This window comes from Martes martes, assembly GCF_963455335.1.
Source record: "Martes martes genome assembly, chromosome: 5".
In the NCBI taxonomy this organism is placed as follows: Eukaryota; Metazoa; Chordata; class Mammalia; order Carnivora; family Mustelidae; genus Martes; species Martes martes.
The window spans coordinates 115,317,567-115,333,744 of NC_137892.1; the positions used below are offsets into that span (position 1 = coordinate 115,317,567).

General features: G+C 41.9%; 1 protein-coding gene across 1 annotated transcript in view; it reads left to right on the forward strand.

Moving 5' to 3' along the window:
- Positions 1-16,178, forward strand: part of ATP10B (ATPase phospholipid transporting 10B (putative)) — a gene marked incomplete at its 3' end in the record, with an annotated part of 106,548 nt that overhangs the window by 11,115 nt on the left and 79,255 nt on the right. Inside the window, exon 3 of the mRNA XM_080804367.1 lies at positions 6,672-6,876. Within this exon, the coding sequence (XP_080660493.1) occupies positions 6,672-6,876 (205 nt within the window). The remainder of the gene's footprint in view (positions 1-6,671; positions 6,877-16,178) is intronic.

The following is a 16,178-nucleotide window of genomic DNA, read 5'->3' on the forward strand; positions in this document are numbered from 1 at the left end:
TGTTTCGATGGCCATCACTGCTTTGTGTCATTCTGTGCTCATTTCTGCTTTCTGTGTGTGACAGGTGTGTGCACAAAGAGGTCAAAGAGTGGACTATCCCTTGGAGCTTTGATACAAAGATGGGACTCTCAGTATAAAGAAAGATTTTAATAACAAACGTGACTGGTTGTGTTAGGCTCGTTGGCCTCTGGGTGAGGTCACATTAATACATATACCCCAGTGACACTTAACCCCAAACTGCTGATTTGGGACATGTTCTCCCACCTTAATTTCAAGCCACCTCAGACATGCCTAAGCATCCTCAGATACAGGGACTGTCACTGTGTCCCTCAATATTTCCAGTCAAGCCAGAAATCAAGGTACCCTGCCACTCCTCTGGCCCCCCACTATGCCTTTCTGGTACTTTTCTTAGTCCTGTAAGCCTGAAGCCCTCTCACTTGTGGACTGTAGCTGACAGGTGGTTGCAGAGGGGAAGGAATAGCCAGGCAGGATGCACTCACAGCCCAGGCTCAGGCTGTCTTTAACGTAAATGCTTTAGCTTCTGTTCTATTTCCTGGAGCCAGGTCAGGGACAGAGACCACACAACCCTTTATCTCTTTGTCCCTTTTCAAATCTTCTATACCTTCTTGCCACTTTCCTCCCCTAGGGGAAAAAAAAGAAGAAGAAGAAGAAGAAAACACCTCATTCATATGAGATCATAAAAATAGACAATTTCACCCTCTCTAGTCTACTGTCTCCACAGCAGTGAACCTGTTTGCTCCAAGCGAATAATAATTACAATAATAATAATAGCAGTAGGAAATGCCATTTGCTGTGCAGTCATTAAACACGTTTCATATATTATTTTAGTTAGCTCTCACTATAACCTATAGGATATATTTTAGTTGTCCTATTTGATAGATGAATAAATTGAGGGTCAGACAATAAAGCAGTGGATTCAGGGCAGCACCACATGTAAGAGAGAGTTCCAGGTTTCAAACCAGGCTCACCTGCCTCCAAAGCTTTTAACCATTCTCTGGTACTGCCTCTACCTCAACACACCACTGGCAAAACAATGGGGCATTACAAGTATTCCTGAGGCAGCCACAGGGCCCTGGGTTCTCTTCCTTGGCACCATGGAAAAGGTATAGGTTCTAAAGCAAACTTTGTTACTGTGTACCTTGACCAGGTCACTCCTAGCCTCAGTTTCCTTACCTGAATAATAGGAGTAGAATTGGAAATCCACCAAATCCCTTCTGTCCTGATTTTTTGTTGTTGTTGTTGTTGTTGTTGTTTATTAAGATTTTCATCACCATACACAAGGTCATCTGGATTTTCTCCTATGTTAACTTCTGAAAGCCTTATAGTTCTGTGTTTTGCATTTAGGTCTATGATAAATTTTGAGTTAATTTGGGAGAAAGGTATAAGGTCTGTGTCTAAATTCATTTGTTTGTCTGTGGACATCCAGTTCTAGCACCATTTGTTGAAAAGACTATCTTTCCTCCACTGTATTGTCTTTGGTCCTTTGTCAAAGATCAGTTGAATGTGTGTGTGTGTGTGTGTGTGTGTGTGTGTGTGTGTGTGTGTGTGTGTGTGTTTCTGAGTTATCTCTTCTGTACCATTGATCTGTTTATCTGTTCTTTCACCAATACCACACCGCCTTGCTTACTGCAGCTTGAAGTCCTGAAGTCAGATAGTGATAGTCCTCCAATTTTGTTCTCCTCTAATATTGTGTTGGCTATTCTGGATCTTTTGCCGCTTTATATCAACTTTAGAATCAGTGTGTCATCATCTGCAAATGAACTTGTTGGACAGCACTGATTTTAAGGATATTCTTTCCTGGGAGTTTGTGCCAGTAGCCGGAGCCCTAAGTCTTCAATCAGCTAGATTGAGTCCCTCTTTTCTGAACTTGGGAAAAGGATTCAGTCTTTAGAGTTTCCTGTGTTTGCATATTATGTAGCTGGGCCTGCCATAAAATGCAATCATGGGCATAAAATGGGTGTTTCAATTGCGTGAAGGAGAGAGCTCTGGGCCTGGCAGAGCAGGGAGTTAGCACTCACCATGATATTAACAATCATTGTCATTGTCCTTGTCCTCCTCCTCATCATCATCATCAAAGGAGCTTGTATTTATTGAGTACTTACCAAGTGCAAAGCCCTGAGCTCAGTCTGTTTCATGGGTCATGTCACCAAACCTTTCAACAAGCCTCTGAGGCAGGCGCACATATTACTCTCAACTGAAAAAACAAAGGCTCCGCGAGGTTAAATATCCTGCCCAGGGTCACCTGGGTAAAAAGCTGCGACACTGAACTTCAAACCCACTCTTAACCCCTACACTACACTCATTCTCCCTGGCATTCCTCTTTCACCCTGGGGTAGGAATGTGGCTCTTCTACGTCTGCCATCCAAGCTTCTGGAAGGACAGCTGAGGTCAGCTCATCATCCTGTTTTGAATAGATAGTCCCACAGACAACCAAACCTCCTGATAAATCCTCTCTCCTCTGGTTCCTTGAAACTCTTTTTGTAAAACCCACACACTTGATGAATGGAGCCTTAAGCATCCTCTCCTTCCCCATTTCCCTCCTTTCACCTGCCTCCCCGTGGCATCCAGTTGGTTACAAACCTCTCTTGCTGTTTATTTCCCTCTTAATAAGCCCCATCTCCTCTCGGAAAGCCATTTAGCACGGCTCCACTTAATTTCTCCTCGAAGCAGAATCTGCCAGATGGAGTCTTCATCCCAAGCCATGTTGATTTGTCTTATTTTTAAACAGCAGTGAACACCCCATGAAACTAAAATAGCAGTCGGTTCCCAGGTGTGACTCACTGAGCAAGGAGGTGATCAAGAGCGTATGGAGTCATCCACCTGAGGCAGCTGTTCCGAATGACTTCCTCAGGTGGCATCCAGCCAGCTGCTGGCCACATCTGGGTGTCACTCAATGCAGGAGCATGCTGCTTTTCCGCATCAGCTGGGCTCAGCCACTCATCACTTCCTCTGGCTGGACCCCATTTGGCTATGCATCCTTGCCTTTCCCACAAACATACTCACACTCCTGACTATTGGGGAGACAGAATGGACCCAGAGGACCAAGAGAGCAGCACAAAATGACCAAGTGAAAGAATGAAATGTCTCATTTTTTTTTTAAAGATTTTATTTATTTGACAGAGATCACAAGTAGGCAGAGAGGCAGGCAGAGAGAAGAGAAAGCAGGCTCTCCACGGAGCAGAGAGCCCGATGCGGGGCTCGATCCCAGGACCCTGGGATCACGACCGGAGCCGAAGGCAGAGGCTCTAACCCACTGAGCCACCCAGGCGCCCCGAAATGTCTCATTTTTTACCCTGATATTTTTATATCCAAAATACCTGATTTTTTATCTCCAAAAATTCCTTTAAAATTTGACTCTGATTCTAGAACATAACTATATTTGAGTTAATATAAATATAATTCATCAAATTATGTACCAGCTAAATTGCTAAACCATATCCCTACACACACATACACACACACACACGCACACACACACACCAGGTTTTTTAAAGCTAACATCCCAAAATCATGTTGATTCTATAGCTTCATTATCCCAGACACACATAATAGGTTGTGTGCTTCAAGGCATATGTGCCTCTGTTTCAGGTGTATACTCACAAAGATGGGCAGACTCTTTCATAAGGGAGGATATGCCTACAATAGGGACTAAGGAAGTTTCTTTACTTCCACATGTCAGCCTAAGAAAGGAAAAGGGAAGACAGAAGTGATAGTTACTAGTAAGGCAGTGACTTCCCTGGGATCTAAAGAATAATAGAAATCAGAGACTGGTCTGACTTACTGCATCTTGGGTGACTCCCTGACCTCATTATACCCATCATCCCAGTGGGAATTGACAACATTCAATCCCAGCTCACAGAAGTGACTGCTTGTAAAAATGTATATACCATAAGCTCATCTCCATAACTCTCCATCTTCCATCACCTTAATAGCCCAGAGCCCGTAATAAGCAGTGGAGTCTGTTATTAGAAGGTGAAAGAATGAGGGGTGGCTGTGTGGCTCAGTTGGTTAAACGTCTGCCTTTGGCTCGGGTCATGATCCCAAGGTCCTGGGACAGAGCTCTGCATCAGGCTCCCTGTTCAGTGGAGAGCCTGCTTCTCCTTCTTTCTTTGTTGTTCCCCCTGCTTGTGCTCTCTCTCTCTCTGTCTCTCTCTCTCTGTGTCAAATAAATAAATAAAATCTTTTTATTAAAAAAAGGGGGGGGAGGAATGAGATTCAGTGTTCATGGATGAGGATACACTGGCCTTGCCTCTGATATGCCTATGTATGCAGCAATTCCAACTAGCATTTGCAAATCTTCTGAACCAGTGTGCTCTGGAAGTTTTGGCAATGAGGATATTGCTCACAGTCTAGGGCATTTTCACTAAACTCAATTTCAAATACCAGGCAGAACGCTGAGATTATAGGGATCAACTGATACCCACCATCCCCAAAGGCATTATCTGATAGGACACGGAAGTCAAAGCTGGGAGGTGGGGAAGAATGAGGACAGGTTGAGTGATAATCCTTTATTCCTTGGATGAATTTTGCTATAACATTTAGGAACTTTTTGTTTTGTTTTAAGCGCCCTCTCAAAAAGAACAACAACAACAAAAGCAGTAGAGAAAGCTAGTCTTTCTTTGACCCTGTGAGGTTCCTTCTCCCACGGAGAGTATGGGCCATTCCAGTTCCTTTAGGTAGCCTTATACTCAAGCATTTATACTCTGAAGAAAAAAAACAAGTCCTTCCCTGAATCAGCAGAGAGACCATGAATTATTTGACAGTAATATTCACATTCCTGGTGGAGGAGTAGCCACCCCAAATACATCAAGAAACAAACAGATAAGTATATTTCTGAAATGCCACTGAGAAAAAAATATGAGGGGTACTGTCCCTATTCTTTACAGGAAAAATTAGTGGTAGAATAAGTTGATGGAATCAGAAAAGTGTTTAGAAACCTGTTAAATGTCTTTCCATGGAAGGAAGCACTATTACTATTACTAAAACGCCACAGGTTCATTGCCCCCCCAAATCCTCAGAAGTGGTGGCATTAGTCATTTGGATGATATTGCCCATGGACTGATTATACCAGTGGCTGCTTTACTGTGCTTTCTGGAGCCATGGGAATGTCCACAGAATTCTGTGGGTCTTTAGCATGGCAGGATGCTCCCCAGTACTAATGTCCCTGATTACCTTATAGATTCAGAGCAAACCTTTCCTTGATTGGCCTTCCAGATGAAACCACACTCATTTCAGGGGATTGGGAGAGTCCTCTGCATACATCTTTTATGACAAGAACAATGGTGTCTTAGGAGGGCTTATTTGGGGTTCTCCAGAGAGCACTAAAGAAGAAAAGAAGACCTCAAACCCTTATGTACCTTAGGGACTTTTATGAAGTTAAAAAGGAAAAGCAAAATTCCAGTCACATCTCTTTCTCTGTGAAAGAGTAGTCTTGTCATGACCAGGGCACCCAGATTCCAACAGAAACATTAACATGCCAGAGCGACTCAGCACCAGTGGAGAAAAACAGCCAAGAAGAGCCTGCTTCCCTAGGCCTGACTGGGCTCAGAGGTACCCATCTGAAAACCAGCTGGGCTCAGTTGAAAAGACCATGTGTACAATATTGGTTTGGTTCCAAATCCCATATTTAAAGAGGAACATTTCCAAATACAGCCCTAGACAAAACAGCCCACAATTTCAGGACAGGTCTTGAAACTGTCATACAAGAGTAATGAAGGACACTTGGAAAGTTAAATTTGAGTTGGCAAGTCCAAAAGGCTTCCAGAAATACCTGATAAATGCCTTAAAATATTTACAAAATGGTAGAAGATGGAGTATATTACCCAGGAGAGCAGAACTAGTTCAGTATTTGGCTAAGTAGAAGGAGGACTTTCTAAGACGAGAGCTCCTTGAAATGGAATGTCTTGACTTGGGTAGTAGGGAGTCCTTTGGCTGATGGTGCAAAAGCTGAGGCTGCCATACCACCAGAGACTTGAGGAAAGAGGGGAATACTTTTGAGAAGGTAGGATCTCCAAGCATTGAAAACTGTGGGGTGGGAAGAGAAAGTTCATAATTTCCTGGGATTTCTTTAACCCTCTGTTTCTATGATCACCGTGGGTCCCATCCTGTCAAACTTCCTGGTGCTATCTTTCTAATTCCCTGACTGCCCAGAGTTTTCCATTTCAGCATCGTCCCAGATCTTCCTACACAATGGTTTATATCCTCACTTTCCTATGACCACTTTCCTAATCAGAAACACTCTTTCCTGAACAATCTTTCCTTGCAACCCTGCTTCCTACAGTGATAACTGGCTATTCTGGAAAATGATGTATATCAAGAGTACTAAAGTACTAAATATGACTATGTAATCACCTTCTCCTTTAATTTTTTTTATTTTGCCATGAAGCAAGGCTGAGCATTGTACCTAGTCTACAGCCAAGAGTCAATCAAAACTCTAAAGGCTCATGAGGACAGATCTTCTATTAGTGGAATTCTATAGACCATACTTAGCTTTTCTAGAGAGTTATGATGGTGGTTATTTAGGGCAAGGTTATTTGGGCAATCTTGTGATAGGCTGCTTGGGGGATATTTAGGCACAGGCCAGGCCTTCCTCCATTCACTTATTAATTCTCTAGAGAACCTTAAAACTCACTATTGTTCTTCCACCCAAGAAAAGAGCAGAGCTATGTGCAGAAATGCTGGAAGGATGTGCGTGTGGGAGACTTCATCCAAATGAAATGCAACGAGATCATCCCAGCAGACATACTCCTCCTCTTTTCCTCAGACCCCAGTGGGATCTGCCACCTAGAAACTGCCAACCTGGATGGAGAGACAAACCTCAAACAAAGACGTGTTGTGAAGGGCTTCTCACAACAGGTAAGGCTCTTTCTAACATCTTCATAGATGAGGTCAAAGGGAAGAAGCAAGCCAACTCTACTGGGAAATTGAACTTAGTCTGGTAGCTAGAGGAAAGAGTAGGAGATGCCTCCTTTTCCCAAGCACTTAGCTATACTTAATCTTCCCAGCAAGCCTTTTGGTGGCTATTATCCCTTTATCACAGATGGGGAAATAGTCTTAGGAAAGTTGACGTACTTCCTGAAAGCCTCAGAATTCCTAAGTGGGGTCTCACTCTATTAATGAAACTGTGTTCTGTGCTCTAAAGAGTCTAATATCTCTTCAGTTACCCTTAGGACTAACTCACTTTTCCGTGCTAATGCAGTCCCTGCCCATCCTCCCCAGCTCCACTCCCTCAACCACTTCCTCTCTGAATCTTCTCCAGAACTACTTTGACTCCAGTATAAGCTACAGGAAGGTATTGCTAACTATTTTTCCACTTGTGTACATCTTACCTTATCTCCTTGAGAAACAGGGAATGATCATCACCACTTTTAGTTAACGCCCATATACTTACATATATGGTCCGTAGACATCATAAGGAAGTTACAACTGTTTGGTGGTTAAGAGCCCAGGCTCTGGAGGCTGACAGAACTGAACTCAAAGTCCAACCCAACCATTTATTAGTGTTCTCACCTCAAGCAAGTTACTACTCTCTCACATCTTTATTCCCTCATCTGGGAAATGGGTACAAAAATAGTCCTTCTCCATTAGGATGATTCTGAAGACTAAAGGACATGTATAGGAATTATTTAGCATAAAGGTAGACACAAAGTAAGAAACCCATAAATAGCTACCAGTAAATGTCAGTGGTGTTCAGAAGCAATATGTGTTGATAAATTGAAACTAGATGTGATATTCCAATTTCCAATTAAAATTCCTCTTGAAAGGGTTGATTTTTAATCTAGAACCTTCTTCTGTCTGTGGAAAAGAATAAAATTCTATCAGTTTCTTCACTCTGTCAGCCTTCGGCGGGAGAGAAATTAGATGAGCCAGGGATTTAGGGGAAAGAAGGCAAATGCTTCATTCCTCAGAGATTCTCTTGAACTAGAGTTCAGTTATCTAGATTGGAACTTCTTTAGAGAAGTTTCAATGACAACTTGACAACTGTGACAACTTGTCATACCTCATTTTGCCTCTCTCCAAGCACCAGATGAGCAGTTCTTGAAAAATCTCTTTGGTGTGATTGATTCAGTCCTCAGAAACCTGTTCTCTGACCCCTACATAGTTCTTCCCTAGTTCTGCTCCGAGATCCAGAGGAGATAAAGAAAGTAAGGAACAAAATGTAAGGTTTGGTGCATAGTAGGCCCATAATAAATGGTCTGTTACTGCTACCTCAGCTGTATTTACCACCCTGGGCATGGAAACTACCGTGACCGCTTTGCTGCCTTCTGCTTTTTCTTGCTATTTTGCAGGTTCAGTCTTTCCATTGGTCTCTCTCTGTCCCTCTCAAACAAATAAATAAAATCTTTTAAATAAATAAATAATTAAAATTTAAAAATTAAAAAGTAGCCTCAGCCAGCTCCCTAAGAAGGAGGAATTTGGGCTGCTCTTTGCTACCTTGCTTCTCCCTTATGTCAGCGTGAAAAGATCTCTGAACGTAAGTAGAATTCTCTTCTGACTCTTTACTATAGCATTTCTCAAATGTGTTGGACAATTGATGAGAGTTGCAAGAAAAATATATGTTTCAAAATCATAAGGCAGAAGACAATAGGTTACAAATTTTCAAATATTTCACACAGTACTGCCCGACATCTCAGGTAATTTAAGAAAGCTCAAGGAGGAGAGAGGACGTGGACTAGTATGTAGCCTCTCTAACCATTTCACCACAGAGAACTTTTGTTCCACTGAACATACTCTAGGACTACTGCAGGAGACGTAGGATCACAATTGAGGGATTTGGTCCAAATATCTTATAGGTGTTCAATATGTACCATCATCACCACAGGGAGAAACTTTTAAAAATATATATGCATTCTTCCCCATTATCACTACATTATGGCTCTCTAGGACTGAGTAGGGGTCGGGCATGCATATTTTTTAAATGCTCTCCCATAGGATCTTGCCATGAACCTACCACTTACCAGCTTTTTTGAAGACCTGTATGACAAAGGGAAGGTGTCACCTCAAGCACTCACAAAAAACACTTTTAATAAGAAGAACAAAACGGGGGAGGAGTCAAGATGGCGGAGAAGTAGCAGGCTGAGACGACATCGGGTAGCAGGAGATCAGCTAGATAGCTTATCTAACCATTGTGAACACCTACAAATCCAACGGGAAATCAAAGAGAAGAAGAGCAACAATCCCAGAAACAGAAAATCGATCACTTTCTGAAAGGTAGGACCTGCGGAGAAGTGAATCCAAAGCGACGGGAAGATAGACCCCGGGGGGAGGGGCCGGCACCCGGCAAGCGGTGGAGCGACGGAGCACAAAATCGGGACTTTTAAAAGTCGGCTCCACTGGGAGACATCGCTCCAGAGGCTAAACTGGGGGGAAACCCAGGCGGGGTCAGCATAACCCCAGGACCCGCAGGGTCACAGAAGGACTGGGGGTGTCTGAGTGCCGCAGAGCTCGCAGGTATTGGAGCGGGGAAGCCGGCTATAGCGACAAAGCCGAGGAGTGAGCTCTAAGCCCAGGGTTACCTTGTGCCGGTCGCAGGCTGGGTGGGCTCGGAGCGCGGCCGGAGGCCACGGAGACAAAAGCGACCCGGCGCTTTTCTCCAGCTCCAACAATTGACTGCTTTCCTCGAGGCGCGACCGCAAGCCAGGGAGGCGGGACTGTTGGGCGCTTTGCTCTGAGAGCGCACTGAGGAGCGGAACCCCAAGCTCTCGGCTCCTCCGGGCCGAGAGATTGGGAGGCCGCCATCTTCATTCCCGTCCTCCGGAACTCTACGGAAAGCGCTCAGGGAACAAAAGCTCCCGAAAGCAAACCCGAGCGGATTCCTTAGCCCGGCCCCTGGCAAGGGCGGTGCAATTCCGCCTGCGGCAAGGACACTTGAAAATCACTACAACAGGCCCCTCCCCCAGAAGATCAACAAGAAACCGATCCAAAACCAACTTCAGTCACCAAGAACAGCGGAATTCCACAGCAGGAGAAAGCAAATCCTACCTGGACAAAATGACAAGGCGGAAAAACTCACCTCAAAAAAAAGAACAAGAGGCCGTACCGAAGGCTGGAGACCTAATCAATACAGACATAGGTAGCATGACAGATCTAGAGTTCAGAATGACAATTCTCAAGGTTCTAGCCGGGCTCGAAAAAGGCATAGAAGATATTAGAGAAACCCTCTCCGGAGAGATAAAAGCCCTTTCTGGAGAAATAAAAGAACTAAAATCTAACCAAGTTGAAATCAAAAAAGCTATTCATGAGGTGCAATCAAAAATGGAAGCTCTCACTGCCAGGATAAATGAGGCAGAAGAAAGAATTAGTGACATAGAAGACCAAATGACAGAGAATAAAGAAGCTGAGCAAAAGAGAGACAAACAACTACTGGAACACGAGGAGAGGATTCGAGAGATAAGTGACACCATAAGATGACACAACATTAGAATAATTGGGATTCCAGAAGAAGAAGAAAGAGAGAGGGGAGCAGAAGGTATATTGGAGACAATTATTGGAGAGAATTTCCCTAATATGGCAAAGGGAACAAACATCAAAATCCAGGAGATGCTAAGAACGCCCCTCAAAATCAATAAAAATAGGTCCACACCTCGTCACCTGATAGTAAAATTTACAAGTCTTAGCGACAAAGAGAAAATCCTGAAAGCAGCCCGGGAAAAGAAGTCTGTAACATACAAGGGTAAAAACATTAGATTGGCAGCGGACCTATCCACAGAGACCTGGCAGGCCAGAAAGAACTGGCATGACATATTCAGAGCACTAAACGAGAAAAACATGCAGCCAAGAATACTATATCCGGCTAGGCTATCATTGAAAATAGAAGGAGAGATAAAGAGCTTCCAGGACAAACAAAAGCTGAAAGAATTTGCAAACACCAAACCAGCTCTACAGGAAATATTGAAAGGGGTCCTCTAAGCAAAGAGAGACCCTAAAAGTAGTAGATCAGAAAGAAGCAGAAACAATATACAGTAACAATCACCTTACAGGCAATACAATGGCACTAAATTCATATCTCTCAATAGTTACCCTGAATGTTAATGGGCTAAATGCCCCAATCAAAAGACACAGGGTATCAGAATGGATAAAAAAACAAAACCCATCCATATGCTGCCTCCAAGAAACTCATTTTAGACCCGAAGACACCTCCAGATTTAAAGTGAGGGGGTGGAAAACAATGTACCATGCTAATGGACATCAGAAGAAAGCTGGGGTGGCAATCCTTATATCAGATCAATTAGATTTTAAGCCAAAGACTATAATAAGAGATGAGGAAGGACACTATATCCTACTCAAAGGGTCTGTCCAACAAGAAGATCTAACATTCTTAAATATCTATGCCCCTAACATGGGAGCAGCCAACTATATAAACCAATTAATAACAAAATCAAAGAAATACATCGACAGTAATACAATAATAGCAGGGGACTTTAACACTCCCCTCACTGAAATGGACAGACCATCTAAGCAAAAGATCAACAAGGAAATAAAGGCCTTAAATGACACACTGGACCAGATGGACATCACAGATATATTCAGAACATTCCATCCCAAAGCAACAGAATATACATTCTTCTCTAGTGCACATGGAACATTCTCCAGAATAGACCACATCCTGGGTCATAAATCAGGTCTCAATTGGTACCAAAAGATCGAGATCATTCCCTGCATATTTTCAGACCACAATGCTCTGAAGCTCGAACTCAATCACAAGAGGAAATTTGGAAAGAACGCAAATACATGGAGACTAAACAGCATCCTTCTAAAAAATGAATGGGTCAACCAGGAAATTAAAGAAGAATTGAAAAAATTCATGGAAACAAATGATAATGAAAACACAACAGTTCAAAATCTGTGGGATACAACAAAGGCAGTCCTGAGAGGAAAATATATAGCAGTGCAAGCCTTTCTCAAGAAACAAGAAAGGTCTCAAATACACAACCTAACCCTACACCTAAAGGAGCTGGAGAGAGAACAACAAAGAAAGCCTAAACCCAGCAGGAGAAGAGAAATCATAAAGATCAGAGCAGAAATCAATGAAATAGAAACTAAAAAAGCAATAGAACAAATCAACAAAACTAGGAGCTGGTTCTTTGAAAGAATTAATAAGATTGATAAGCCCCTGGCCAGACTTATCAAAAAGAAAAGAGAAAGGACCCAAATAAATAAAATCATGAATGAAAGAGGAGAGATCACAACCAACACCAAAGAAATACAAACAATTATAAGAACATACTACGAGCAACTCTATGGCAACAAATTTGACAACCTGGAAGAAATGGATACATTTCTAGAGATGTATAAACTACCACAACTGAACCAGGAAGAAATAGATAGCCTGAACAGACCCATAACCAGTAAGGAGATTGAAACAGTCATCAAAAATCTTCAAACAAACAAAAGTCCAGGACCAGACGGCTTCCCAGGGGAATTCTACCAAACATTTAAAGAAGAATTAATTCCTATTCTCCTGAAACTGTTCCAAAAAATAGAAATGGAAGGAAAACTTCCAAACTCATTCTATGAGGCCAGCATCACCTTGATCCCAAAACCAGACAAGGATCCCACCAAAAAAGAGAATTACAAACCAATATCCTTGATGAACACAGATGCGAAAATTCTCACCAAAATACTGGCCAATAGGATCCAACAGTACATTAAAAGGATTATTCACCACGACCAAGTGGGATTTATTCCAGGGCTGCAAGGTTGGTTCAACATCCGCAAATCCATCAATGTGATACAATACATTAATAAAAGAAAGAGTAAGAACCATATGATACTCTCAATAGATGCTGAAAAAGCGTTTGACAAAGTGCAGCATCCCTTCCTGATTAAAACTCTTCAAAGTGTAGGGATAGAAGGCACATACCTCAATATTATCAAAGCCATCTATGAAAAACCCACCGCAAATATCATTCTCAATGGAGAAAAACTGAAAGCTTTTCCACTAAGGTCAGGAACACGGCAGGGATGTCCGTTATCACCACTGCTGTTCAATATAGTACTAGAAGTCCTAGCCTCAGCAATCAGACAACAAAAAGAAATTAAAGGCATCCAAATCGGCAAAGAAGAAGTCAAACTATCACTCTTTGCAGATGATATGATACTATATGTGGAAAACCCAAAAGGCTCCACTCCAAAACTGCTAGAACTTATACAGGAATTCAGTAAAGTGTCAGGATATAAAGTCAATGCACAGAAATCAGTCGCATTTCTTTACACTAACAACAAGACAGAAGAAAGAGAAATTGAGGAGTCAGTCCCATTTACAATCGTACCCAAAACCATAAGATACCTAGGAATAAATCTAACCAAAGAGGCAAAGAATCTATACTCAGAAAACTATAAAGTACTCATGAAAGAAATTGAGGAAGACACAAAGAAATGGAAAAATATTCCATGCTCATGGATTGGAAGAACAAATATTGTGAAAATGTCTATTCTACCTAAAGCAATCTACACATTTAATGCAATCCCTATCAAAATCCCATCCATTTTTTTTAAAGAAATAGAACAAATAATCCTAAAATTTATATGGAACCAGAAAGGACCTCGAATAGCCAAAGGAATATTGAAAAAGAAAGCCAAAGTCGGTGGCATCACAATTCCAGACTTCAAGCTCTATTACAAAGCTGTCATCATCAAGACAGTATGGTACTGGCACAAAAACAGACATATAGATCAATGGAACAGAATAGAGAGCCCAGAAATAGACCCTCAACTCTATGGTCAACTAATCTTCGACAAAGCAGGAAAGAATATCCAATGGAAAAAAGACAGCCTCTTCAACAAATGGTGCTGGGAAAATTGGACAGCCACATGCAGAAAAATGAAATTGGACTATTTCCTTACACCACACACGAAAATAGACTCAAAGTGGATGAAGGACCTCAATGTGCGAAAGGAATCTATCAAAATCCTTGAGGACAATGCAGGCAGCAACCTCTTTGACCTCAACCGCAGCAACTTCTTCCTAGGAACATCGCCAAAGGCAACAGAAGCAAGGGCAAAAATGAACTATTGGGATTTCATCAAGATCAAAAGCTTTTGCACAGCAAAGGAAACAGTAAACAAAACCAAAAGACAACTGACAGAATGGGAGAAGATATTTGCAAACGACATATCAGATAAAGGGCTCGTATCCAAAATCTATAAAGAGCTTATCAAACTCAATACCCAAAGAACAAATAATCCAGTCAAGAAATGGGCAGAGGACATGAACAGACATTTCTGCAAGGAAGACATCCAGATGGCCAACAGACACATGAAAAAATGCTCCACATCACTCGGCATCAGGGAAATACAAATCAAAACCACAATGAGATACCACCTCACACCAGTCAGAATGGCTAAAATTAACAAGTCAAGAAATGACAGATGCTGGCGAGGATGCGGAGAGAGGGGAACCCTCCTACACTGTTGGTGGGAATGCAAGCTGGTGCAACCACTCTGGAAAACAGTGTGGAGGTTCCTCAAAAAACTGAAAATAGAGCTACCCTACGACCCAGCAATTGCACTCCTGGGTATATATCCTAAAGATACAAACGTGGTGCTCCGAAGGGGCACGTGCACCCGAATGTTTATAGCAGCAATGTCCACAATAGCCAAACTGTGGAAAGCGCCTAGATGTCCATCAACAGATGAATGGATAAAGAAGATGTGGTATATATACACAATGGAATACTATGCAGCCATCAAAAGACATGAAATCTTGCCATTTGCGACGACGTGGATGGAACTAGAGGGTATCATGCTTAGCGAAATAAGTCAATCGGAGAAATATAACTATCATATGATCTCTTTGATATGAGGAAGGGGAGATGCAAGGTGGGGGGGTTTGGGGGGAGGTAGGAAAAGAAAAAATGAAAAGATGGGATTGGGAGGGAGACAAACCATAAAAGACTCAATCTCAAGAAACAGACTGAGGGTTGCGGGGGGGAAGGGGGATGGGAGAGGGTGGTGGGGAAATGGACATTGGGGAGGGTATGGGCTATGATGAGTGCTGTGAAATGTGTAAACCAGATGATTCACAGACCTGTACCCCTGGGGATAAAAATACATTATATGTTTATTAAAATAAAAAATTTAAAAAAAAAAAAAAAAAAGAAGAAGAACAAAACGACCATCTCCATGCTTCTTATATGTGCCAGTGCTTTTCTATACATTGTCTCTTTTAGTCCCTGCAACCACCCTATGAAGTGGATATTACTATCCTCATTTTACAAATGAAAACTGAGGAATAGAAGTCGAAAATTTCACTATTGTCTCAGAGAAGATTTTGAGCACCTACAGATATGGTTTATTGGGAAATTTGATATCTTAAAAAATAAGTAATTTGATGTCTAATAAAAAAATAAATAGTAAAAAAAAAACGCATTTCTTAGTTTTCCCTCTAACCCCTAATGACTATAAGACCTTCACCTTGCCAAAAGGGTTTCTACTAACGGAGAGTTATAGAAACTTCCCACCCCATCTGTACACCGACTCCCATTTTTACAATCTTGCAGATGATGAGAGATTATTATATTTTGTTAATTCAGGGTTGATAAGTAAACTTTGTCCAAGCTCCCCTAGATCAGCATTTCTCAAGGCAGAGTGTGCCAAATGCTTATCTCAAGAGATAGTTCTTAGAAAACAAGGTTCATGGTCAAATCTGATTGGAAAAACTATGTCCTGTGGACCCCTCTTAGAGGGTCCAATGTACATCAACATAGCAAGGTCTCTGAGAAGATCTGCAGTCAACAGATCTTTTAAACTTTCTTTAACCCTGAGTTTTCAGAACTATTTTTTAGCGCAATAATTTTAGCATTCCCATGAAAATTTGGGAGGGAAACTAACCTGGATTGTGGAGCATGCATGATCACAGTAGCTGAACAGTAACAGAGAAAGACCTAGGCAATTCATCTTCCCCTTTCCTATATAGGTTCAAATGAAATCATAAACATAAAAGAGCTTCTCAAAAGTATCTTTCCCCTGTGACAAGACACATCATTCTCAAGGTTGCCAAAGAGTCGCTTTCAAAATCCTTTTCTTAGAATTCAAGTTGGACAAGGCCAACTTTTTTTTTTTCAATTTAGAATTTTATCATGCTGGGTGATCTTTGAATTCACAAAATTATTGACCTGTTCTTGAAATATTTATTCTCACATCCCATTGCTGAGGAA